Source organism: Diadema antillarum, unplaced genomic scaffold (assembly GCF_040938485.1).
Source record: "Diadema antillarum isolate AM-2024a unplaced genomic scaffold, OU_Dant_1.0 seq00000522_RagTag, whole genome shotgun sequence".
Classification (NCBI taxonomy): Eukaryota; Metazoa; Echinodermata; class Echinoidea; order Diadematoida; family Diadematidae; genus Diadema; species Diadema antillarum.
In genome coordinates, this window is record NW_027271474.1 from 713,093 (window position 1) to 740,917 (window position 27,825).

Genomic DNA, 27,825 nt, shown 5'->3' on the forward strand with positions numbered 1-27,825 from the left:
GAGAGGGAGGGAGAGTGAGAAAGAAAGAGAGAGAGAGAGAGAGTCTGGATAAATGATAAGACAAAAATTCCTGCAACTCCCCAAAGCACACCGGAATTAAAATTTCGTTTTGCCATCGGAAAAAAAAAAATAAAAGCTACATTACACAGTGATATGGAATGATCGACGTCCTTTAAGCTTGCAGTGGTCTTATCTTTTCCAGGATAAAGGTTAAAAGATCACACCCCCATGTCGAGAAGGAGTTGCGAATTTCCAAATCCCACATTATTATCTTTCAAGCTATTCATTTCCGTAAATCAATGGGGACTTGGACATATGAAGAACATACCGGGCGAAAAGGACAACCAAACCAATGAGCAACCCTCTGAATCTGCTATGAATCAATATTAAAAAAAAAGACAAATATTTTTGCAGTGAAAATGAAGTTTCTTATTTTTACTTCACACCTTAAAGATAATTATAATTTCCCTTACAATTTGGCAGTGTAAAGTCACATTATGCGTCATCATTTCACATTAGTGCACGAGGCTGCGAAATAATAATCATTTATGCCAAATCTCGACAGTACCGCGGTCCCAAGATTAAGTTGTTATAGCATATGTTGGTCCTTTGCCATATTTTTCAACAATTTCTCAATATAATTGATGGAGAATATTTCTGCTTTTCCTAAATGGAATGATTCAGTGGAGGGCCCACCTTAATGCTTTAGAATAGTCAATATTCTTACTGATAATCGCAAAGTCAGTTCTCTTCTCTTGAGCCTTTCAATTAAGTACTTTGCATTCAAGATGAACATGACGATCAAGACAGTGATTGTGTCTGACCCATACGTCATTAGTCGTATAGATCGACACAAGGATGTTTCAAATATCTTCATCGACTCACAAACATACCCGGGTGGCAGACCACGAGAGTTCATGGTCTGCCACCGGGTCTCGAACGATGACCTATACAGACATGTCAATTGCAAGTATGGTAATAGTTCCAACGCACAACGAGTGCTGTGTTACCTGTTGTCCAATTACCAGGGCGTTGCCGCTGGTTACCTACCTCTTTTTGCGTGATTTCCGAAGTTTTCGCGCCCACGCGTGATCCCAAATTTCCTTGCCATCGTCTTGGATGCCGCCTAGTGAACTACGGAACACAACGTACTATACTTTTGATTACAAATCCCTCCACCGTCACAGATTGGATTTTTTTTCTTTCTTCTTCTTTTCTAAAGGAGCGTTTGAGAGTTGTAGCAAAGTGTACATCACAATGCTACACTTTCTCTCTTGTTTGTTAGGGGGGGGGGGGGTGGTGGGGAGCCAGGGAGACAGGGATCCCATCACCAGGGACTTGCGTGACATTTGCATTTGGTTACCATGGTTACACCGCTTCTCCAAAAGAAGATGTAGACACGTCGTCGCGACAGAGACTCGCCAGCAGAATGAAAATCGAGAGTTAGCAAAGTTTGGCATCTTCATAGAGGGAATATCAACACAGACGATTTGGATCCATTGCATCGTACGACACCACTGAAAGCATGAATGGCACGATAGAACATAAAATAATTCTCATAACGCAACCAAAAGCAATTTTAATCTCTCAGCCGCAAGCGAGTGTTCCTTTTTTTTAATTCAATTTCCTAGTATACCAGGTCTAGGGCGATGAATTGGTGCGAGTTCACCTATCACTTGGCCTACACTTAAGAGATTGATCAAAGTGGCACAGTATGCCAGAGACAATGAAGTAAAGGCGAAAATTTTGCTTTTTTTTAGCACATTGGCATCCTCAAATTGGCATCCTCAAATTGTTAAATGAATAAGCATGTTTGTGTTTTTACGCCATACTATTCTTTTTCTAATATGCGTAAGCGAAATATTTTGCAAATGTTGTTACAATATTTTGCTATGAGGCATGCCCACAAAATCGCATTTTTTAAAACAAATCAAAGGAAAAGTTTTCACATACATAGTAGTAGGTTGACAGATGAAAATCCTATTCGATTAGATAGTGGGCTGTCTCGTCAGAATCATTTGGTGTGATACAAGAAATTATGTGCACGTACCATTCATGATTCAGCCATTGTAGCAACACAGGACCTCTGGAGAATTCGAGGAGAAAATTTGGCTTTATGCGCTATTAGTTTCCCACCACCACATGCGGAAAGTACGCAAGACAATGTATGGTAATCTTCTTACTTTGCAGCTTCAAACTGAAGAGACCACTACGAAACATGTTTGATTCGTAGCTCGTACTCAAATCGACGAAAACCATCACACCGTATACCATCACACCGTATACCAATGAACAATGTTGTGTTGTAATCATACCGTTCTCACTGGATAAGGGACAAAATAATTTGTCCCTCGGATAGGACATGAAATAGAGGTCCCGTATTAGACACGACTTACTCAGAAGATCCCCCCTTCACTAATTGGTCGAAAAGAGCAGGGTGCTAACCCGCTGAAGTGGCGGACACAACCTACCTGCACAATATTATCTTCGTGATATAGGCTTACATAACTCTAGCCCATTGAAGGTTAAGAAGAAGAAGAAAAAGAAGAATCGTTATTGTTCGTAGAGTCAATGTAGTTAAAACTCAATTGTTCCCATTCAGTTACAACCCCGTCATTTCCCCACCATCATGACCATAGGATAATGTCCGTTACAACTCCGTAATTTCCCCACCACATAGGATATTGTCCGTTACACAACCCCGTCATTTCCCCCACCATATAGGATATTGTCTGTTACGATCTCTTCATTTTTCCATCATAAAGGATTTTTTCCGTTACAACCACGTAATTTCCCCACCATATACATGTAGGATTATACTGTCCGTTACAACCCCGTCATTTCGGTGTCATTTCACGAGACCAACACCCATGAGTCATACGGCTCAAGAGTTCGACACTGAAAAAGGTCCATGAGTCATAAAGCCCACGAGTCTATACAACCCATGAGTTCGACACTAGGCAAATAAGGCCCATGAGTCCGACACTAGGTAATCAAAGCCCACGAGTTCGACACTAGGCAAACAAGGTCCACGAGTTTGACACTGAGCAAAAATGGCCCACGGGTTCGACACACGGTTCAAACGACCCACGAGATCGACATTACATCACGGGGCTTGATATGTCGGTCTCATGGGCCTCTTTGCTTAGAATCGAACTCATGGACCGTATAAATCTTGGGCTGTATAGTTTGTGGGCTGTATGACTCATGGGTTGTATGATTCGTGGGTGTCGCACTCGTGACGTGCACCCGTCATTTCCCTCATCATGTAGGATATTATCCGTTACATCCACGTAATTTCCCTACCATATTGGATCTTGTCTGTTCATTATTGTTTGTTTAACCTTGCTCAATCGCCCCCGCTCGCTCTCTCTCTCTCTCTCTCTCTCTCTCCCTCTCTCCTAGGCCCAAGACTAGTGTTCAGCACGGCCGCCATTTGATTGTAGTACTATTTATCCACTTAAACATGTTCAGAGGTCATCGCGATGCAGAACTATGAAACGGTATCAATTTCAGTTTAATCATTTCATTAAATCCACTCGGTCAGGGGCGCTTTGCTCACGAGCTTGCCATGCTCAGTACATGTACACCGATCAAACCATGGTTGTCCGTCAATGGTAAAGAAGAACTGGTCAAGAAATGTTTTCCGAAAAATATGTGAAATTTCAAAATGTCATATGTTGCTTATTCCTCATCCGATTTTTTTTTTCGATCATTCTGTAGGGGATATTTTTTTTCTTTCTTTTAAAGTTGATTTACATTTGGGATGGATTTCTTCTCTAAGTATAATATTAAGAACAATATTACTACTGCATCCTCAGAGAAATGCGTTTGTATAGTTTATTTTGGTCGATGAAATCGGAAATATGCATTCTTTGGCCATTTGTAGCAGCTTTGGGACCGATTTCACACGAGATTCCAAGTGTTTTCAATATCTAAAGAGGTTTTCCGCCAAACTATGCCACTTTACTAGGTATTCATTTTAATTGGGTGGCTTATAATAATAATAATAATAATAATAATAATAATAATGATAATAATAATAATAATAATAATAATAATAATAATAATAATAATAACAAACTAATTAAACGGGATCGAACTCGCAATCATGTCTTTTTCCTGAGCCAGGCAAGACTCCGGTTAATCTTCGTTCTTCCCGATTAACAGGAATATTCATTATAAGAAAATAATGCAGAAAACTCAAACACTGTGTAGGTAGAATGGTCTAATTGCTGTTATACATCGCTCTTCAATGCCTATACTTTGAATAGGACCTACGTTAGTTGTTGCAACGGGGAGCAAGACTTAAGCAAAACTTGAATATCATGGAGCTGCTTTGGATATCTTCCTCGTGATAAGTAGCAGACAGATGAGTGCATGCATTTTTAAAATGCTTTCTGAGCATTTGCATATTTCAAAATATTCGGGGTTAATGCTTGACCACTGCTTTACTAGCTTACTCTAATTTACATGTGGAAGATTTGCCTTTGCCATAACTGCAAGTGTTCGAGTAAAAAGAGAAAGGACTTATCTGTTTATGCAGTATTCGCTAATTGCCATACAATATAAGCCATTTCACAGTAAACAATGGTCCGCAAAAACCTCTGAATCACAGACTTTTTGAAACACGGACTAATCTTTCGATTAGCAAAGAGGTAGAAATTTGACAGGTAGAAAGGGTAATAATCTAAGTGCCACTGCATGAATGACGTTTGCTGTTTGGTTGAAAAATTACATCTATTTTTGCATTCCGATATGCACCTAGCTCAAACATGTACACCGTTTTTATGAAGACATCAAAATTTTCAAATACGTCAGTTACAAGTAAATTTTGATAGAAAGTTCGCAGTGACCTTTAATCGCACTTAATTGTTCCAATTGTAACAGTGAGCTGGCTCATTACAGAATCCGAATTGGCACTAAAGCGATTCACAGTTGCACAGACATGCAGGACACGCACAAAATATGATGCATAATAATGATTCATGATTTCATGTCTTTTTATTTTGAAGTAGAAATGACAGGTGGTTGAAGGCAGAACAGAAAGAAAGCGGCATGCAGTTTGCAGGGGAAAAAACAAGAAGTCCGCAAAACATGGACATGATAAAAGAAAAAACATTAAACCCATCCGCACAAACCCATGCTGCATTTTGAAATGGTCAGAGTTGAAAGTTGATACTTTTATATTCTCACCCCCATACTTTTATCAGATTATCGCCTAGTTCTCGGAAACAAGATTAAGCCGTGGTGCGGACGCGACGTGCAAGCAATCAAATGGCAATTCAGACACTAATCGACCTTGACTGGAATAGATTGCAATTTATTTTATAGAGCAAATATCATATCATATCATATCGAAATGTTGACACTTCAGCTTTATCCATCCAAGAGGCCAGCGAGCTCATTACCTTGTTGCTGGTAGGAGTATAGAAGCATAGGATGAGCCTGGTCTATCCAAGGAGTATAGTGCGATATTCTCTGTGGACTCATTATCACCGAAGCAGAACATTTAAGAAAGGCATGACGAGCTTGTCCGTAGTAAATGCGCCATTTTGTTAAGTCCTCTCCTTATGACATTTACGATATTATCTCAATATTTTGGGCCTGTAAATTCGCGGAATACCAATGAGTGCATCAAGTGAAAATTTCTTTATGATAAGGGACTATTAGTAAGTGGTGCTTGGTGGGCGCGTATATCTTCCAAATAAAATTCTATGGTACATTGGTGGTCATAGTACAGCTAATGACGAATTGCGTGTGTCAGGGCGCACACATTCCGATATAGTCAATTTGTCTCAATTTAGCTGATGCGTCATTAACAAGATTCCTGATTTAAATCGTTTTGCAGTCGGATTGAAAGGGTTTTATGTACCATTCAATTCACTTGCTAACAATTAGCACTGACAGGTGAACAAAATAATTCTCATTTATGTATATCCTCTGTATATTTTCATAAATTGCAGATGCTTCATTTCGGTGCATTATGGTAATTGGATAAACGAGCGGCAAGAAAACAATTCTTTGATGACTTTATCCCTAGTTTAAAAAATTAAACTTCTGGATTTTCATAGGATATCCCCTTCTTTCTTAGAAAAAAGGGACATTGATGCTGCTTGTTAGAATGAATGACGCAAGCACATGATTTTGCTTTGGCATGCTTTTTTTTTTCATTTTGTTATTGCATGAGGCATACAATGGAAAATTCAAAGTGTCTTTTGCTGCTGTTGTTTTAATACAATAGTTAGCAAAATCAACGACAGAAATGAACAACCTGTAATATCATAAAAAAGAGCAATTAAGTGTTGGATGCAGCTTGTCACTTTCATGTCGAATCATTACACTTAGTGACCACAAAGAAGAGGTCAGTGAAACAATATTGTGGAGTTAGAGATAACAAAACAACTTACAAGACTTTTCGGTATATTTCAATGATAGTTATCATTAGCAGTTGCACCCTGATGTCACACTTGCATACTAATTACTATCTTGTTGCTTCATTTTATTGTATTTTTGTCATGTTTGTATGTTCCGTATGTAGCACTGTACGGATGGTATGCATTAACTCCTAATCTCAAGACCTACTATGTATACACGTGGAGAATATAATGTACATGTTTTATCTCTTTCCAGAATATATAGGATTACATTGGAAAAAAAGATCGTTTCGCTGTAAAATGCAATAGACGCCCGTCACCACCGTATCCTGATAAAGTTACAGACAACGAAGGCAAAAAAAGAAAAAAGAGAGCAAAATATAGGCGATATGGTTGGGGACAAAAGTGAACTTTGATGTTTATTATATATATACATACATATCACATAATTTATAGCCTGCATTTCAAAGTCACACAATGTTTTGCAAAAATTATTCGAAATGTCTCTGTTTAAAATAGAGATATTGTTACACATTACTGTTTGTTTTTTAATCATACTTTTGTATCCGAAGGCAAAACCCCCTGCACGCTTGACTCCATTGAATTTCAAATTTGGCCTTCTTAATTTTGTGTTCTTGGTGACAAATTTCCTTTCCAAATTGTAATTTTTATATTTTGGTGTTTTTTTCTGACTACACGTCTCTTTCTATCTGGAAGAGGGGTAGATAAAAAGTGACAAAGCATAAACCATTAGAAATCAGACAATATAAAACTGTAGCGTTACCAAAATCAGAACATCGACTTTCGACTTGGTGACGGGCCGCAATTACTTTACTGAGAGACGGTGATTGGTAGTTCCTCTTTTATCTACCGGTAGTCCTTTGGCCGCTTACGACAACTCTGAGCCCATGGCGATGTGATATTAAGTATTACTGCTATTACCGACTCCAGTACACGCAGACGGCGCAGTGACGAGAATAGACAGGGTTCCCAACTCCCTGAACATACGATAATATAAATTCAGAACAAATTACATTAATAAAAAAACAAAATTGAGCTTAAGTTGATGTGATTCAGTTGAAATTAAAAGTGAAAAATAGACAAGTTAGTATGCATTACCTTATGGTGAGATTGGCAGTGATTCCTGGATATCGCTTCAGCTGGTCGGAGAGTTCCTCGAAGCTGACTTGGCCGTCACCATCGACGTCCGCATCGTCGAAGAGAATCTCCGTGAGCTCGGTCAGCGTCTCGTCGCTGAGAGTGAGGGCGCTTTCCGCCGTGCACGAGTGCAGGACCGTTTTGAGTTCATCGAACTCGATGAATCCACTGCCTGGTTATGGAAAAGAAAAAGAAGAAAAAAAGAAAGTAAAAACAAACAGATAAACAAACAAACAAGAATCAGAACTGGAATTAAGATTGCAGGCTTAGCACTGTTGTACTTGAAATCCCACTACAGTTCTGAACACATGGTTTACAAGCCCCAGTTAAAAATAATTGTCATTAAGCACGAGATTATTTGTTTATGACTCAACAGCTTCCCTCGGGTTGGTATTAGGTTAATGGAGGAATTACATACATCCAGTATCTTTTCACATTCATTCATTCATTCACATTCATTCATTCATTCACATTCATTCATCCATTCATTCACATTCATTCATTCATTCATTCATTCATTCATTCATTCATTCATTCATTCATTCATTCATTCATTCATTCACGTTCATTCATTCATTCATTCATTCATTCATTCATTCATTCATTCATTCATTCATTCATTTATTCGTTTTATTTTCATGGTTCACAAGCGCCAGTTATAAATTGACAGTACCCACGAGATTATTAATTCTAGAACTATACATCCAGTATATTTTCCAGTATAAACCTTTCCATGGAGTGTTTTGGAGGATTATTCTAAGTACCAAGTACCAAGTACCAAGTACAGTACTGATCGGTTTAAATCTATTTCGATATTTTTCCAGATCTACTAGACTCAGAGATCATTTCTTGTTCTATACAGTAATAACCATCCTCTGCGTGTTCTCATATTTCCATTAAAGGTTCTACTGAAAGCATCGCATTGGAATGTCTTATAATAGGATTTGTGTGTGTGTGTGTGTGTGTTTGTCTGTGTGTTTGTGTGTGTTCCACCTTAACGTGACAACGTATTGTCCAGTGTCGCGTTAAAAATGATGGGGTGCGTTTTTGCGTCTTCTAAAGAGCCTAATCTAAGAGAGACACCTGGCCGCGTTAAGTCGCGTTATCTTTTGCGTATCGTATTATTTAATCCGTTTATAGTTATTGTCATACTGTATTGTCACATGTATTACATGTATTCATCAAGACATCATCGAAGTCTAACATGAGTCAACATCTGTATGAGATGTTCCTAGCCCCCCCCCCCCCTCCCCCCCCCTCCCCCCCCCCCCCTCACACACACATTTCGTTGCAGCTGCAGACATGCGTTGCGTTGTGATAGGTACAGCCAAATGAACATTTCACGGACGGAGGGACTATATCACGGGGTGTCTCGCAGATCTTCAAAAATACATGTCATTGTGAACCACAGGTTAATTCAAGTTCTGAAACACACGCATGGAAGACATACATTGAACTATCTGCACATCGAGAGTGCCTTCAATGCATTTTTCTTTTTATTTTGTATAGGTAGATCTAAGACAGTAGCGAAGCATTTCTTTTCCTGATGATCAAATAAAGGGATGGTACGTAGAGGTGAGGATTGGGCTTTTAACTTTTTGCAAATTATCAAAAAACCACTTGTAAAATAGTACAGAGCATACCATTCTCAGAGGAATTCAAAGTTTGAAAATCCTGTTTGGAAAGGCTGACACATCCAAAAACAAAGTAAAACAAAGCGATCGTACTAAAAGGTGGTAGGATTGCTCTGTTTCAGCCAAATTTCCAAACCCCAAAACGAAATTTCACCAACTAAACGTTGAATTTTCCTTGGAATTAGATGTTCCTTCATATTTCATAAGAGGTTTCTCATTACCTATCCCAAAAATACTAGAAACCTGAGGTTAAGTCTCAACCAGAAATATACGATCCCTTTAAACTGAGATTATTTTAGATTTGTCCAAACAAGATTCTTAATGTGTAAGGGCAGATTTAAACAGTGTTAGATGAGTTGTGCAGAATTACACACACACAAATATGCATACAGTCATTAGCAATTTATACAACTACCTCTATTCGCTGACGTGGCATGGTTACGCCATTACGTCATTGTATAACTGAAAATAAGATGCGTCTATCATAACACTTTACACTGTTAAACCCGAGAAGATCCTTGATCCGTTCATTAATAGGTAAATGGATTTGGGAAGGATCGAGAGCGGATTACAGGTTGTATAGTTGGATCCATTTACAAGGCCCCTGGATTCTCACAGCAACTCGACCCTCTAGCACCACACAAGGTCATGTTCAACGTAATGAGGTATACTGCGTGACATTTTCCATTTTTCAATTAAAACAGGAGCTTTAATGGCATAGCCGATTTCATCTCTTGTGTACAGAGAGCGATTTGGGCGCTATTCACGAAGGTTGCAATAATTGATTTATCTCGTTTTGTGCTACGCCTTTCCCCGTCTTTTTTCCTCTGATATAGAACAATGAATGACTGAGATACCATAACATAAGTCATGCCTGTTAGCTGCTCGTGCGAACCCTTCGTATCTGATTGGCTGAGAGTTGGCAATAAGTGACTTATACGTACTTTTATCCTCCACAGCTCAATGTCAGTTCTTACACCACTTTACGTGATATCGTAGAACAGTTCTCCAGGCTGCAATGTGTAAGCCTAAACGGCGCGACGCCACCGAGGAGTCGGTGCAAAATGCCGTAAGTCCAAGCTTCGATAAAGATAATTTGCATAACAGGTTCTATCTACTCTTAACATAACTTGACGCATACATGCACATGTGTGTGTGTGTGTGTGTGTGAGTGTGTGTGTGTGTGTGTGTGTGTGTGTGTGTGTGTGTGTGTGTGTGTGTGTGAGTGGGCGAAAGAAAGGGATATCCGGTGACGTATCTTCTCCTGCACTTTTTTTTTTTAATTCTACGTCTAATAATAGATACAAACAAAACATAGAGAAGGGAATGACAGGTGATTTCATATAAATCCAAACAAAACCGTGACCACATCCTGCTAAGGTTCCATTTATGACATCATTCATCAGTCCGAGGGGCCACACAAGAAAGGAGACATATTATACGTATTCATTATAAATTTTTGTCGCGATTATTCTGCGCAATCGACGGCACTGCATCAACTATTCGTAACCATCCACCACACTAATGTACATACATAGTCTCCCATAGACGAAGGATGTCATTGAATAAGTCTGCTCATCCATGTACAGGGCGACGAGAACACTCACCCACATAAATGCCACTAAATGAACTTCGTCACCCACTCACAATATACTTTTTTTTAACTCAAGCCATTGGTGGGGAGATCCATGTGCTTCTGAGTCTTCTCGTTATCTATTTAATTTATCTATTTATCTATCTATTCATTTATCTATTTAGTGCTTTGTTTATTTATTCATTTATCTATCTATCTATCTATCTATCTATCTATCTATCTATCTATCTATCTATGTAAGGGGTCATTTATTTATGTATTTATTCATTTATTCATTTATTTATTCACGTATTCATTTATTCAGAGAGATGGCGTGTGATGAACACCCACACCATCCACACCGATTTACTCTCTTGCAATTACAGAATATTTTTATGATAGTTTATAAAAATTTCAAGATGAAATTATTTAGAGGAGACAAAAATCGCATTGGTTCAGAGTAATTGGAAATGAAATAAGATAAGACATTACCCAGTGGTGATGTGAAAAGATCTTTATGTAAGCATTAAATATCACTTTTGGTAGATATTCTCAGTAGGCAAGGGTGAAATGAACAGATGAGAGGAAAGGAAAGAGGAAGTAGATCAATTAAAAGACAGACGGACGAAATATCTAGAACTTGATGGTGAAGAAGAAGATGCGAATGGAGCAGAATTTCTTCACACTTCTCTGCCGGTTATACCGCTTGAAGCGCAGTATAAATTCTTTGCCCACCTTCAATAATTCAGTGTCAGGTGGTTGCAATCAAAAGGCGTATGGGATGCTTGTGGAGCTGTCGGCCAAAGGGGGAATGTGTGAGCATGACCACGTGTAATGTCCTGTAAGTGCACGCACCTGCCAGATCTCTGATGTTCTCAATACCTCCTTGGTATCACCATTAAATATTATCACTGCCTTTGATATCCCTGTTCTCAACCGCCCTGCAGTCACAAGGGCGGTTTAACCTATTGAAAGATGCTGAAAGCAATCTGGTGTCGGCGACGTCATGCTGCACAAACTGAATCAAAGAACGCTTTTTAATCATTAATTCTTGTCTCTTTTTTTTTTCTCTCAGCGGGATACGAATTCTGCTGGGCTTAAATTTCGCTGCAGAGCGTTTAATACCAGAAGGATTAAAAGTGAAAATAAAAGAACAAGCAATAGACATAACACAAAATTGAATTTCTGCCCCTCCCCGGATACACCCAAACATGAAAAAAAAAACCGAACAAAAAACAACAGCAACAACAACAAAACCATGCATTCGTGTTCGTATAGGTAGAGACACAAGTAGGTATTGATAACGTAAAGAGTGAAATTTTGCCTGGACAAAGATTCTAATCTTTCCAGCGAGGTCGAAGAGGTACTGTAATTCACAAGTATGTTGTGTTCATGAAAAGAACGTTTCAAATCCAGTTTTATACGATATTTGTAGTTACACAGTATATAACACTTAAAGATTTGTATTTGTTTCATCGGATGCATTAAGAGTGCGTCAGGAGTATAACCTTTTCACAATAAATGAAAATTGTTTTAATATCACGCTCATTTTCATTTTTTTTTTGAAGGGGGGGGGGATCCTATTCTGTTTGTCGACAATAGTATGACGTCCGAACGTTTTCAAGAGTCGCACTTGTGACCGTAATCTTTAGTACATAATAATTGCTTCTGAAGGAGAGCCTAGGTTGTTTGGTGAAACTCCACTGTGGTGTGGGTACAATAAAATTTGCAGATTACAAAAGCAGCAAGGCGTCCTCCTCGAGTTGATGGGGGTTCTTCTACCGGAGCGAGTGGATACCGGTCGGCAGCTCAAGTGTGGATGAAGAGGGATTCGGGTAAAGAAGAGTGGTGTGTGGGAGATGTGCTTAAAGGAGCATTCCAGAGGATTTTCTTAATTTCACATCATGGAAATCAACAGCTCCGTGTATATAGATATGTGGAATTTATTGTGGTCCTTGAGCAGAGAAATCAATTATCTGAAAACCCAAAACAAATTACACTGAACAAGAATGATGACATAGGAGCCTCACATATTTCAGAAATGTAGCAGTGTAATTCCTTTACAATATCACTCATGCTTAACAATTTCACCTGTGTAGAATTTATGCATCCTTTCTTCTTTTGTTCTGCTTCCTTGAGCCCTACTCATGCATTCTTAGAGTGAGGCTGCCATGTCATCATCCTTGTTCATTGCAGTTTGTTATAAATGTTAAAAACATTCCTATTCCTCATCTCATTCACTATAGATTCTGAAACTCTGTACCCAGCATAACCAATTTATAATTATTCATAACGTAAAAGTCTGAAAATCATCTGGAGGTCTCCTTTAATAGTACGTGTTCTAGCCATACACGAAGCTTGACAACGTATTAAAGGATACGGTATGTGGACCTCTTACTAACTTTCAAGCATCCGTGAAAAGTAGCAGGTTGAAGAGGAATAGCCTGGCCTTCACAAGACCAAATATTTGCTCTGCGAGGGATTGTTTGCAAATTATTTTCAAGGTTGCCTCACATTATCTTATCGGGCTTCCATACCAATTTTCTGCTTCGTAGTGTGATCGCCACTGTTATTTTTTTTTCAATGTCCCATAATGGCACAATGACTGATCACCGAAAGGGATAAACGATATAATCATAAAAGTGCCAATCATTAAAACAGAATATCACTGATGAGACTACTGATGAGGATAGGTTGCCATGGAGAGCAAAAGATATGCTCTTTATACCCTCCAATAACAGTATCCTTATCCTCTGCAAACAGTCATGACAGTAATGTGCAATTTGCGGGACCGCCATAATCTTCCCTCTCGACGGAGATAACAGATGAGTGTTTAGATGAAAAGTGTTATCGTGCCAGACAAAATTTGTTCAGCTCTTGGCAACGTTGATGTTCTCCGCCTTACCGTTTTTGTTTTTGAGACAGGGCGTGCAAGTGTTGCCCATATAAACAGTATCTTTTACTGGAGAAAGAAAGATGTCTTGCTAAAGGGACTCCCCCCCCCCCCTTTCTCTCTCTCTCTCTCTATACTGGTCATTGCCTTGTTCCCTGCCTGCCTTTATCTAAGTAAAATGGCCAAAAAGGTACTAATCAAATATCATATTTTATGGATGATGACAATATGATTGTGGACAGATGCAATAATATACGAACACACGTACAAAGATATAATATAGGCAGACAGACAAACAGAGAGAGACAAAGTTGCGCTATATAAATACAAATTATTATCAATGTTATCATTATTATTATTATTGTTATTATTATTATTGTTATTATTATTATTATTATTGACATTATTATTATTATTATTATCATTGTTATTATTATTATCGTTATTATTGTTATTATCAATATTATTGCTATTATCATTATAACATTCCGGATGAATAATTTTAATAGTTGTATTCTGTTCTGTCATTTTTAATAAAGCCATATCACCAACTACAGCCCGCATGCTTTTTCTCACACTTATAATTCAAATTGCATTAAATGAAAGCACACACGCACTCACGCTAGCAAGCACACATACTAAATAAATATCAATATGTTATACGATACGTATGCATCAAAGGCCCAAAACCATTAAAAATGTACAATTCAGGTTTTGAAATTTTGAAAAAATAAAGTTTTCTCAAAAGCATTCCGACAACGAAAAATTGCTAGAGGATACATTGAATTTCAACTTAAACAAAAATGAGCAACAAATGTTGCAAACTTTTTATGTTCTGAAATTTGAAGCTGAACATGAAAATTTCACCACTGTAACTTACGTTACTGCGTTTATTTTTCTTTGACCATATTCATACTGTTTAGGGATGGACAATGCAACTACCCTTCTATTCGTGGATAGTTTCGAAGATATGACCATTCTTATTTCAATGTGCCTGCTATATTTTTCATTCATTTGATGAGTTACTGTAACCCTGAATTAAGATATTGATAGATATGATGGAGATTGTTAACTATGTAAAGTTATATTGTTTCCTATATTTTTTTTATTCGTACACATAGAACTTTCAGAAAACTGCCAAATGATTTTAGATGGATTTGTCCTACACATATTTTCAAACAATCCCAGTCACCATATGACAAATGAAAATGTGACTGTTTAAACCTTGGTAACGTTTGTTACGCATATGAGTCACGTATGTTACATAAATATATTAAACACTAAAAAAGAAGATAAATTTTAAGAGTTCGAATAAATATCAAGAGTACAAGCGTTGCAAGACCTTCAGGACTTCTGGAAGCAGATTTATTTAATTGTCGTCTGATGTTATCGTCCTTATAGTATATACATTTGGCCTAAAATGAAAAATTGGAATAAAATATTTAAAATTCAAGAGTTTATTTTGTCTAAATATTATGAGTTTCACTGCAAAATTACCTGTTGAAGTGCCCTGTCTAAAACCAAAGGAATGCATTTATATAAGAGTCAGAAAAGACATTGTCAAGAACCCCTAAAATGTATCAGTGTGTATCATAAACAATTGTAACGTATGTTTCAAATGTTTCAAGATTGAAATATTAATCACTCGAAAGTGGAGATGCATTGGAAAGTGCATTAAAAAGGAACGATACATCGCTAAACAACATTGCACAGTGTGAGTGCACAAGCTGGTCAGTACTTAACTGTTTAGCATATTAAAGTTTACACCAATAAGGTATATCAGGCATAAGAATGAAAATGTGAAATAAATCACAGCGAGCCTATGAAGTTTAAAATGCAAACACCAGCACTGCTTTATGAATAATAATGCATGATTATCATGAGTTTCATTAATGAACAAACCATGCATTGTTGTTGCTTAAAACGTACAGATTTCGTGGCACATTATTCAATAATGTGCCAAGAAATCTGTAAGTTTTAAGCAACAATAATGCTAGATTGGGTAATAGTCACAAAAATACAGAATTATAAACAATTTAAGAGTGGTTACGTAAATAGACAGCTTTCTCACGGTGTTAGATTGAGAGTATAACTGACATATGACACATGCACTAGTCTATAAAGACACAAATGATAAACACAAAAAGGCGCACCTTTCATAATATGGATACCCCCCCCCCTTTTTTTTTTGGGGGGGGGGGAAGAGGCAATGGAAAAGGCATAGAAACTTCAGAAGAACAAATTGCAATTCTTCTATTTCCATTACATAGAATAAAAGTTCAGTGACATATAAAATGTCTTCAATGTATATTACATCATTGTAAAAGACAACTGTAAACTCACAATCTGGTCTTTTTCTGCAAAAGGCAACTTTCAATAAAAGGTATTCTGGGTAAGAGCCAGTGTTCATAGAAGAGAATAATGCAAAAGTGGAGAGTTGTATTATAGTGAAATAATATAAAAGTTGGTATAAGAGCGTTAGTATGACGCTTTCTTCTATTTTCTTGGTTAAATTTCAAATTTTCATTAATATCTCGGAAGAGTTAGATTGGGTAGAATTTCTTATGGATGATTTTCGGTGCATAAACAAGAAAATTTACATACATTTCATCCTTTCAATTTGATATCTACAAGCCAACACTTTTATCCAGTACCTTTCATTGTAAAGCATACATAAGAATACATCATTAGCAAATGTTTTAATTTGTGAATCAATTTCCTTGTCAATCCTTGTCAATCAAGTCGACATTATCACCTTCATTCACCCTTTGCTGAGATCGGTTTAAGTCTTCTTTTATTTTCTTGCCGAAGGCTCTGTGTTTTTTAATTCTTTCATTTTTTGTCTGCGCTCTTGTTTTTCCAAATTCTTAAGATTTTCTACAGGAACGTAATACTTTTTTACACGTTGTTTCTCGGATTTACTCTCTAAAAAAATCGAGTGAAAGTATTCACGTTTAATGGGGTGAATAAAAAAAAGAGTGAATCTAGAGTGAAAATGTTCATTTTCACTCTTTAGAGTGACCTCAGGGACCACTCCTAAATCTTCGAGTGATCCCTGAGCTGACCCCAAAATGAGTGAAAATGAATTTTTTTTTTACTCAAAATTCATTCCAATTTTACTCTAAATTCACTCTTTTCTATATTCACTCCATGAAGAGTGAATATTTTCTCTCATCTTTTTTAAGAGAGGAAGGAAGGCTTCTTCTCCAATCTTTTCCTTTATCCTTCTTCAGTAATCGGCCTGAATCTTGGCTCTTGATTTTCCCATTTTGACCTCTTGGAACCCAAGGAGTGATGATAAGATTCCCTTAACAGAGAAATAAGAAAATCCATACTGCAAATCAGAAATAAGATATTCTTACATAATTGCGTAACCTACGTTACCTGTAATTGCAAGGAATGAAGTGTCACATAATGAATTTGGTAGGCTACAATCACTATAACTTTGAAGTAAATGATATGATAATTAAAATGAAAACCATTATTTTCATCATTCATATATCATTAACTTACATATTGGATTGATTTAGAGTGATTGAAACCTACGTTACCAAGGTATTCAGGGCCTCATTAACAATGATTATTGCCAAAAAGAATGGTTAGTGCAAGCCTGAAATTGAAATATGTTTTTCATCTGTTTATTTATGGATATTAGTCACTTTTAGGATAAAGCTTTGGTGAAAAGTACGTCAGTGTACATGCAGATGTAAAATTGAAACCTACGTTACCTTAAGTGAAACCTACGTTACAATATTGACCCTAAGCTTAGGTTCCTTAATGTTGTATAAATATCTGAGTGAGATGTAAAATTGTTACTCTCCTCGACAAAACAAACACCAAAGTACTTGCTTATAGTAAAAAAGTACCAATATTTGAATGTAATTACGCTAAACATGACTTTGAAAATATATATACCGTTCGCTCATATACTGAGAAAGATCTCGTGCAGTCCATTCCCTGTGAGTCGTCAACGTGATGCGCCATTTTGTCGCAAGGACTGTTTCTAAGCAACTATGGAGTAAGATGGCTCTAGATACCACTTTTTATCGATGAATGGTTGCAATGTTAGTGAATCTAATTAAGATTATTTTTTCGGGGGTAACGTATGTTTCGGTAACGTAAGTTACATCTGACCTTCGATGTGACTTTTTCAAGCGATTAGTAATGGCTCATAATTGAAAACTCAGTGGAGAGATTGGGGTACCATATGCCTATGTTTGGTATCTTCCTTGTAACATTTTCATTTCTAATTTTCCATAGTGGTGGTAACGTATGTTTCATTTCTTAACCATACGGTCTGAAACATGTTAGTGCTTGAAGCTTTTTCTCTGAAGCAGATAACCAGGTGGCACAACTATTGTTTACAGCATTGGACGAGACATCTTTTAAAGTTTTTAGGACGGATAATTCACAATTTCAACCCCAGGGAATGTTTTAAAGGAAAACTTGAAATCATGGTAACGTATGTTTCACAGGCCTTTGCGACAAATTTGACCTGTAAAATAATTCAACTGAATAGTTTTCAATTATATTTCTTTTTATTCTAACGTGTAGACAAATGGCTTAATTTGCCTTAGAACAAGTTTTAATGAAAAAAGATCATGCTTTCATTTGCATAATAGTAACATATCGGCAAAACTATTAATTTGCGACATGCTGTTTTCGGCGGATTTACCATCTTTATGAATGCATAACTTCTGAAAGAATCATAACTGGATGTTCAAATTCTCGGCAGTTCTAGTTAACAATGTACTAACGGTAACTATTACCCGAAACTTATGACAATCGGTCGTTGCTTTATTTTTTCTTTGGTAAAACTATTGCGACAAGTATTTCACTGAATTGTACATATTTATTGGTTTTGAACCCAAAGGGTGCGTTCTGAGAGCGCTCTCCTAAAGCGAACTGTACCGTACCGTACCGTACCCGCGCCAGAGGACGCTCGAACGCTCCTAAAGTGTACCGTACCGTACTGTACCGAAGTGGACCACTTCCCGATGTGCTCCAAAAGCGTACCAAAGCGTACCAAAAGTTCGTTGTAAAGCACGCGCGTATCATGCGCATACGTCACTATGCAATGACATCATTCTCTTTGTTCGGGACAGGTGCAAGTAGTTCAAGCGCCAGGTGGATGACATTCTTGCTACTAACAAGCGTGACCTTTTCTAAAAATAACTTGTGAGGTACGCTCTCTCCACAGAGCGCTCGAACGCTCCAAAACTGGCACAGTTCGTTACGGTACGCTTTGGTACAGTTCGCTTTGGTTCGCTTTAGAGCGCTCGAACGCACCCAAGTATCTATCAAAGTTTATCTATAAAGCATTGTAAATTATATCTTTCTATTTTTCATTCAATCATTCTGCTCTCATTTTAGTACTTACCGTCCGCATCGTAAACTTGGAAGAGGAAATGAAGCTTATCCTGTGGAGATCCGTACACCAGCAGCCGCAGAGCACCTATCAGCTCCTTGAGGCTGATGCTGCCCGATCTGTCGGTGTCGATCAGCTCGAAAAACCGCTCGGCGAAGAAGGACTGCAGGGAAATACAAACACAAATTCGTACATTACATCGACATGTCCTTATGACATGTCAACCATATCATAGCAAACCAATCATTCTTACATCGACCTCGTCTTGTTGGTGCCACATTGCCAATAAATTGATTAGCCCACCTTAATTACCTTCGAAGCGTGATGTTACTGTTTCTCTCTTTTTTAATCCCTTTCTTCCCTTTACTTTTTTTTTTCTTCAGACACCCTGGCAGAGTTACTTTGATACCCAGTGGACGGAACTTCAGGTGTGCATTCATTGTTTATAGAAAGTTTTCAAGCGGCTATTACTTGAAAAGTACTCTAAAATTAGTCAAGATGATTCTGTTTAGTCTGTCATTAGTGAATTGGCGTGAAACTGAATTAAGATCCTGATTTTATTTTCGGATGGGTTTTCGGTTTTTAATTGGTCTGTTTTCAGAAGGAAAAAAAAAAGAAAAATGTATACATTTATATAATATAATATTATATATATATATATATATATATATATATATATACATTTACATAATTTTTTTTTTCAAGCAAACTATCGTGTCCCCGTTTTGCGGGCACTTTGCGAGAATATAATTATGTGTTTAAAAACAAAATCGGATTTCGTTTTTGGTCAAATGAGTTATAATGTAGGACTGACAAATTTCTGTATAATGTTTGTGTATAATGCCTTTTGTCTTTGTACAATGTTTTGTTTTGTTTTTGTGGATGTGAATTTTGAGGCATTGAAGGAAATTCGAATAAAGAATAAAAAATATAAATGCGTCAATTATTTTCAGATAAGGAACACTCCCTTCTCTTTCACCACTTCAGTGGAAAACTTTGTTTTACGCCACATTGTCATATCTGTTCATATTATTTTCACATATTTAATAAATGAATGAATGTATGTATGTATGAATGAATGAATGAATGTATGAATGTATGAATGTATGAATGTATGAATGTATGAATGTATGAATGTATGAATGTATGAATGTATGAATGTATGAATGTATGAATGAATGAATGAATTACGGTACGATGAAGCCGGAATCGTACAATCAGTTTTACGCAGTTCGCCAGGGTTATAGTACAGTGCCTCAGTGTGTTTGGTCAACGATATTTTGTTGTCTTTTAACAGAAATGTTGTTGTATATTTATGTCTACCGGATTCTTAATGCGCACTACAGCGTTTGCCGTTTCTTTCAGCTCTACTCACCTCTTGTTTTGAGCCGACTTAATGTACTTTGAATGTGCGTGACATAAATATTGGTAGACTATAAGTAAATGATATTTTGTGGGTTATGATATACTGTGAAATCAGAAATATTCGCTGCATGAAATCTTCGCAAATTGCCACTGACATTGAATGCATGTAGTGTAGACAAGAACTGTCGCAAGAATTTAAATTTCTCGAATCTTGGCTCTTTAGCGAAGTTCGTGAAAATTTAATGCACCCTAAGATTTCTGGTTTTAGAGTATCTCCCCCCCCCCCTCCCCGCCCTTTTAACATGCCTGGCTTATAAGCTAATTCTGTCGTCATTTAATGAAATCATTGCTAAAGAAACGAAAGAGGAACTAGGCCTATGATAACGATTATATTATTATGATATAATATGACTAGAGATTCTTTGATTCAAAAAGACTAATTTGAAGAAAGAACAGACGAGAGAGAGAGAGAGAGAGAGAGAGAGCGCTATACGTCTTTGTCACGCGTTCTTAATTTCTAAACATTCAAAATCAAATCTTTTCAGGAAAAAAGGGCGATTTTAGCTAAGAAATGTGTGATACAAGACCATTAAAGACAATAAATTTAGTGACAGCAATATGGGTGAAATTACCAGATCTTCAAAGCTGCACTACCTAAACACTAAACGTAATCTTTGGAAAAGCTGAATCCAGCTATCATGATATTTAGAAACCGAATTGCAATATTAGGCCTGATAAATTCAACTTTTTCAATTTTCTAAACAATCGTTTGGCGTTCATGCATGATAAACGTTAGTCAGCACTACCCCCCCCCCCCTCGTTCTCACTGTTCAATTCGTGAGCAGCTTCTATTTATTCAAATTAATTTTTCGCTAAAGAAAGCACTGTAAATATCCATTCTTGCGGAATATCGGAGAAGTTTTCAGGTTCCACGGATATATCCTTTTTACCACAGATACAGCTGTTCACGAACAATGTAATAATACAGATATTATTATTATTTATTCGACCAGGTAAAGACTATAGGATACATATCATTAACATCACAAACATGAAACAAAAACCAGAATGAACATTACAAAGGATACACTGTACTGTACACGTTACACAATGTGAAAATGAAATGAATGGAGACTACATGAGGGTCAGGGCACACAAAAGTAAATACATTTACTATTGCCCGTAGGCATGTGAACCCATAAACCATAAGACATAATCATTAAAGTGTCAATTCATTAAGGTAAATTGAAGCAATTTGTGGCAAAAGATACGAGACGAGTAGTCCCAGTCAATGACTGCCTTCGTAAAAGTGGCAATCTACTTATCAACAAGTGGCTATCTATCTTCATATTATAGTCATGTCAACTGATGTCCTGTGATCTTTTGACCCTTGAGAATGGATTGATTGATTGATTGATTGATTGATTGATTGATTGATTGATTGACTGATGATTGACAATTGATGAACAATAACATTGTAATAATTTGTAATGTACACATGGACTGATTAATCCGTTTGAACGCTTCATACCTACTGGATAATACTAACTTAGCAGCACCAGCAACCAATCACGGCTCATGCACGAGAACACTACCATGAATATTTTTGACGAAAATGGTAAGGGTCAAGTGTCCAGACAATCAATCAATCGTTCGTTCAATTAGTAAATAAATTAATTTCTACATCCAACAATCAACAGATTAATGAATTACAGAATAATAAATTCATTAATCAATGGATGTATAAATAAATTGATAAGTACACGTATGTCAATTGATATTCAATTCGATAGCGACCAATTAGAAATGAGAGTCTATAACAAAGGAAGCGCAAAGGGGGGGGGGGGGGTGAGTTAGCTCAGTCGGTAGCGCGTCTGCCTCACAATCCTATAAGGACCTGGGTTCGAATTTTGAGTCTTATTGAGCAATGTTGTGTGTAATCATACCATCCCCTCTATAGTAAGAGGCAAAACACTCTGTCCCTCCGATAGGACATAAAATGGAGGACTATTTTGTGTGTGGGAGAGTCACAAGTCATGCACGTAAAAGATCCCGCTTCATTCATTCATCGCAAAGAGCAGGGTGTTTAACCCAGTGAAGTGGTCCCGCCTTACATCCAACTGGACCTCATGGAAGACAAGCTATTGCAGCTGAATATGAGCTATCCAGCCATCTTCTCAGAAGGAATGAAACAAACAAAATAAACAAAACAACGCTTGCAGTCAACATTAATACATCTATAGGTAATACACCTCAGTAGTGCGCCACACTCCGTCTGCTCACATGATTGTAACTCCCACCGCTCTTGTTGCACAGTGTGCAGTCAGCACTGGTGTCGCCACGCTATGGCAGAGTAGCTAATTCTGATCATTGCTGCTAACTCTTGCTTCATGTTTTGGAATGCATCTTGCGAGAGTAGTCCCTACAACTTCATCCGTTTAATGGGAACATGATGGAAATTCATACCCGATCCTTTGCTCCAATTAAATGAGCGGGGATCATTCTAAAATTGAAAGATTAAGGACACATCAGTCAGGCGATCATGCCATTTTAATGAGTTTTCCATGTTTTTTAATTACTTTTGATCACGTTAGTAATTACTATACAGCAGTAATATTTCAAAATTCACGTGTAATGATTGACCTCACTTTGTTGATCCCGAAACACTGTGGATCGTTTCGATAAAAGCCTTCACACACTGCTGTTATTTTCTAGCATAGAACTATCAGACTATAATAGATATTCCAACTTTCACTCGATTGCCTTTACATTTTACACAAACTACAGACAAACTGTTTGAAACATATATATCGTAAGATGATTGAGACTATTGTCTCTCTGAATGGATTTGTTAATTCATCAAACTCGTCTTTCGATTTTTTTTTCCGCCAAATCTCTTCTGGCAGATTATCTCCCGATCTCATGTGGAACGGTGAAAATGTCAATCGTCTCTGGCAATGTTCATGGAGAGAACGTCGTGTTAGTTCATTGATGGAGTTGTTCAGCCCAACTGTCGTTGTGACGACAAGCTTGCGGCTTAGTTGACAGCAGCATCACCAGCACCTTAAAGGGTGGCATTGGCCGTCGTAACCGTTTACCCCGTTACCTGAATTTACTAGCTTTCAGTATTAATTCTAGCCTCACGATATCCCGAAAATATTTAGTCTTATTTCAAGCCATGATGATGACCTTGCTGCTGGCTTACTGACCTCTTCTTTGAATTTGATGACTATCATCCATAGCAAAGGTATGGAAAGCACTCAAACCAGAATACAACTGAGATTGAGATGATTCGATTTAAGAAGATTTATAAAGGTTGTGATACTAATTCTAACATACTCAGTAATATTTCATTTCCTTCTCGAGCCTCCTGCAAAATACCCTCAGAGCAATGATATCAAAGATCATTAGCGAAAGTGTTTGAGATGTGGAAAAAGAAAACTAAATGATTAGAAGTATGTGTATTAGTATAAAATGTCGGGAAGCACAAGTGTATACGTGCTGAGAAGTAGAATTCATTTCCCTTTATAAAGTGTATACACTGCATTCTAGGACTCCAGAGTACTGAAACACATTGCTTTAAGGGAACCCTATGGATACTGTGTAAGGCCTATGGCAATTTCTCAACCTGGAGATAATAAAATAGTTCATTAAGGGCTAAACAGTTCGGAAAAAATTCTCAACCTCATACATTACGGCTTAGCGATAAACGTTACCTGATGTATAAGCTTTGATTAGAAATACATTTCCTATAAAGACAGGAAAAAGCAGTGCACTGTGCACATTATGTTGTTGTCTTTTCATCAAAGACTTTATCTACATCATGATTTCAAGGAGAAAACATATGAGCAGGATCTACTTATCTCTCTCTCTCTCTCTCTCTCTCTCTCTCTCTTTGCAAATCTGTGCATATTGTACAGATATTGCTGCAACTTTAAACTGACACGATGGCCTGGCTGTGCAGTGTGTGAATCAAAATTGCGACTGTGATAACTACTGGGATGTAACGCCGTAATCCCTGGCTCGATGGTTGATAAACATTACTAAAAATCTTGTCTTAACACGGACGTCTATCGGAATAACAACCTATATCGCTTCGGAAAAAAGAGACCCGACAGCTTGAGAAGCTGCACTTAATACCGGTTTATATCTCATTGTTTATAAATTTGATAATTGTTCAATGCCGAATATGTATAGAAGGCAGAGACGTCTTCTAGGTAAGGTCATCACGCCCCCTCCTCCTCCTCCTCCTCCTCCTCCTCCTCCTCCTCCTTCTCCTCATCCGCCTCCTCATCCTCCGCTCCTCTTCCGTTCTCCATCTTCCATGCCCTCCTTATTCTTCTTCTTTCGATTTCCTCCTTGTGTTTCGTCAGTCATTGACGAAACACAAGGAGGACAGCATAACTTCCATGCTTCGCTCCTTCTTCTGTTTCTTCTCCTCCACCTCCCTCTTCCTGTTTTCTTCCCCTCCCTTTCTTCACCTTTGTTTTCGTCTTCTTCTTCTTCTTCTTCTTCTTCTCCTCTTCCTTCTCCTTTCTCTCCTTCTCTTCCTCCATTTCTTCTTCTTCTTCTTCTTCTTTTTTTCTCCTCCTTCCCTTCTCCTCCCCTTTCTCCTCCTCCCCTTCTTCTCCTTCTTCTTCATCTCTTATTTTCCCCTTTCTTCTTATATTTTCATGTCTTAATTCTTCATCTCCTCTAGCACCTTCTCCTCTCCACTTACTATGTTCTTTGTATTTCGTTGGCAACGGTGATTGGAGTACATCATCTCCCGTTTGGTCTTCCACAGTTTTCCTTCGATATACCAAAGACACACACTAACTGAAAACATTGATCACGCTGAGGACGCTTCTCAATTGTTTTACACGTGTCGAATGAACATGAACACGTAACTTTAAGTTCTCAGAATATTCCATTCATTGTTCAATGCAACATGATATTTCCATCTCCATCTGCTGCGCCTTTTGGTTGAGCTATTACCCACAAGTCCCGCCGAGATTTGTTTGTTTGCTTGCTTCATTTACCGTGTTTACATCTGAGAAGGTGGCTGGATAGCCCATATTCATCAGCAATAGCTGGTCTTCCATAGACCAGCTATTGTAGCTGCTAGCGGGCCCAGCTGGATGTAAGGCGGGACCACTTCACCGGGTTAAACCATGAAGCTACAATTGTAGCTTCATGGTTAAACCCCGCTCATCGCGATGAATAAATGAAGCGGGATCTTTCACGTGCATGAGTTGTGACCCTCTCACACACGGGACCTCCATTTTATGTCCTATCCAAGATTGACAACGTTCCCGCTAGAGAGAAAAGAAGAAGAAGAGGAAGAAGAAGAAGAAGACATGATCACCAGTGATCAATGTTAGAAGCATTCACCGTCAGGAGGCAATTATGGGATAGTCTTGTAACTACAGTCAAGTGTGTCAGGTGAAGACAGAAGGTCATTACCGCGAAATCTCCTCTTTTCTTCCCGCCAAAACCACTTCCTAGCACACAATCTGGTCCAGCAGACGACCCTCCACTGAAATTGGAAAGAGTCTCGAGTATGTGGCTCCCTTAGCGGAGTAACAGCCAGGTACTACATGGGGGAAAAGGGTGACATTTAGTTCTCGGTTTTAACTCTGCATTTGTCGCAGCGGACCAAAGAGCTAAGAGTATAGGGGGTAATTTCCTCCCGCCAGAAAGGGAACAATATCTGTGCTAAAGGATAGGATGTTTGAGATTCATATTAAAGGTAAATTCACTGGGGGCAAGGCATTCCACATCGAGGGTCAAACCAAAAGGGATTCTGCCCTTTCTACTCCGACAGAGGGATATTTCTCTCCCTCTCTCTCCCTCCACCCCCCTCTCTTCCTGCTTCTTATTCTCTCCTTCTCTGCAGTATTCCTTGTGGGGATGAATGGCGGCCATTACTTTGACATGTAAGACAATGAACGCTATGACCGCTTCGCTTGATATTTAGAGCGGATAGCAGGCTTTGCCTTCGGCCGTAACTGTACCGAAAGTTACACGTTTGGAAAGGAAGTGAAAGAAAGACGGAGAAGCAAAAAAAAAAGAGAGAGAACGGAAGATTGTGGAGAGGGGAGGGAGGGAGAGAAGGGGAGATGGAGAGGAGAAGAAAAGAGGAATTAATCAAGCTGTAAAATCGCCTGCACGTTCCGGAGCAGCTAGGCGCGACAGATCTACACGACCCAGTTCGCACCTGCCAAACAGGTTAGGCGCGATGAAGGCGGTTTGAAAACCTTCACATCTTCTAGTACATTGTCTCGTTGGCCGGGTATCATTGTGACAATTAAAAGAAGGGAAGGAGGAACGAAAAAAAAAGTACCTTGGCCCGCCGTAATCCCGTGTTGTCATGACATGGTGGACAATTGTTTCCGAAGCCCCACAGTACACACAGAAGTCAAGGCAATCACGCAGGATGAGCTGACGATAAGGAGTGTGAAACCTCCATGTCGCTCATACTGCCTTCACACACACACACACACCCACACACACGCACACACAAAGGCGCCAAAATGTGTGTGGACTGTGGAAGCGGAACGCAAGGAACGCTTGCGCGCCGCTTTCATTCCGTTCGAGTTGTTCACATTACAACATCTAACCATTGAGAAGGCAGCACATGTCCGCCATCGTCAGACATCTTATTCTCCCCTTCTCCCCTACATCTTTAGTGATGAGGCCGAAATTGCTTTGAGTGCATCTTATGCAAATGTAAACACAGTAAATTGAGTAACATAACCTTCGTACTGGCTGAATGCCTTATAGCGTGAGTCCATCTTTTTTTTTCTTCAACATTATCTATTACGTTACGATCCCACAACCCCAAAGCATATTAAAATTGTCAAAGCTCGTCAGAGTCCAAGAATCATATCTCATCTCTATAGGAGGCTAAAATCATGTTAGATACCGACCGAGGTCGAACATTCTTTTACCTTTTTGACGTTCAGAGCCCTCTTGAATTCTTCCAGGTCGATTTGGTTGTCGTCGCCGGCGATGACGTTGAATCGCTTCTCCAACTTCGCCAGCCATTTCTCGTCCTTCTCCTGCCTGAAATAACACGGAGTAAAAACGCGGGAGCCATTAAAGGAGGGGTCTTTAGTGATGCTCGGGTTGAGCGAGTGCTGTCACTTGAAGTTCTCCGCCGGCAGACAGAGACCGCCATGATAATGTCTGAGGACTGTTTCCACATCTACGTACTTCAAGAAATCGATTAAAATATTATACGGCGCCCTCCATCCCCATGAGCAAGATGAGTTACTCGAAATAAATTCAATAAACATACACACACATACATATACCAAGATGGAATGATTGTTGTTGTTGTTTGCTCGTTTCACTCTATCTAAGTGATTGAATAAATACGAGGATGGGCGATAAAAGCGCTGTACACCCTTGACGGTCACGGTCATCGCGTCAGTTGACCGAATGTATCCATTTCCGGGTTCTGGAGGGGGAAG

General features: G+C 38.4%; 1 protein-coding gene across 1 annotated transcript in view; it reads right to left on the minus strand.

The window, feature by feature from the left end:
- Positions 1–27,825, minus strand: part of LOC139734290 (NADPH oxidase 5-like) — a 61,208-nt gene that overhangs the window by 17,368 nt on the left and 16,015 nt on the right. The window contains exons 3-5 of the mRNA XM_071645084.1: positions 27,301–27,415; positions 19,016–19,166; positions 7,497–7,707 (exon numbers count right to left, since the gene is read on the minus strand). Of these exons, the coding sequence (XP_071501185.1) occupies positions 7,497–7,707; positions 19,016–19,166; positions 27,301–27,415 (477 nt within the window). The remainder of the gene's footprint in view (positions 1–7,496; positions 7,708–19,015; positions 19,167–27,300; positions 27,416–27,825) is intronic.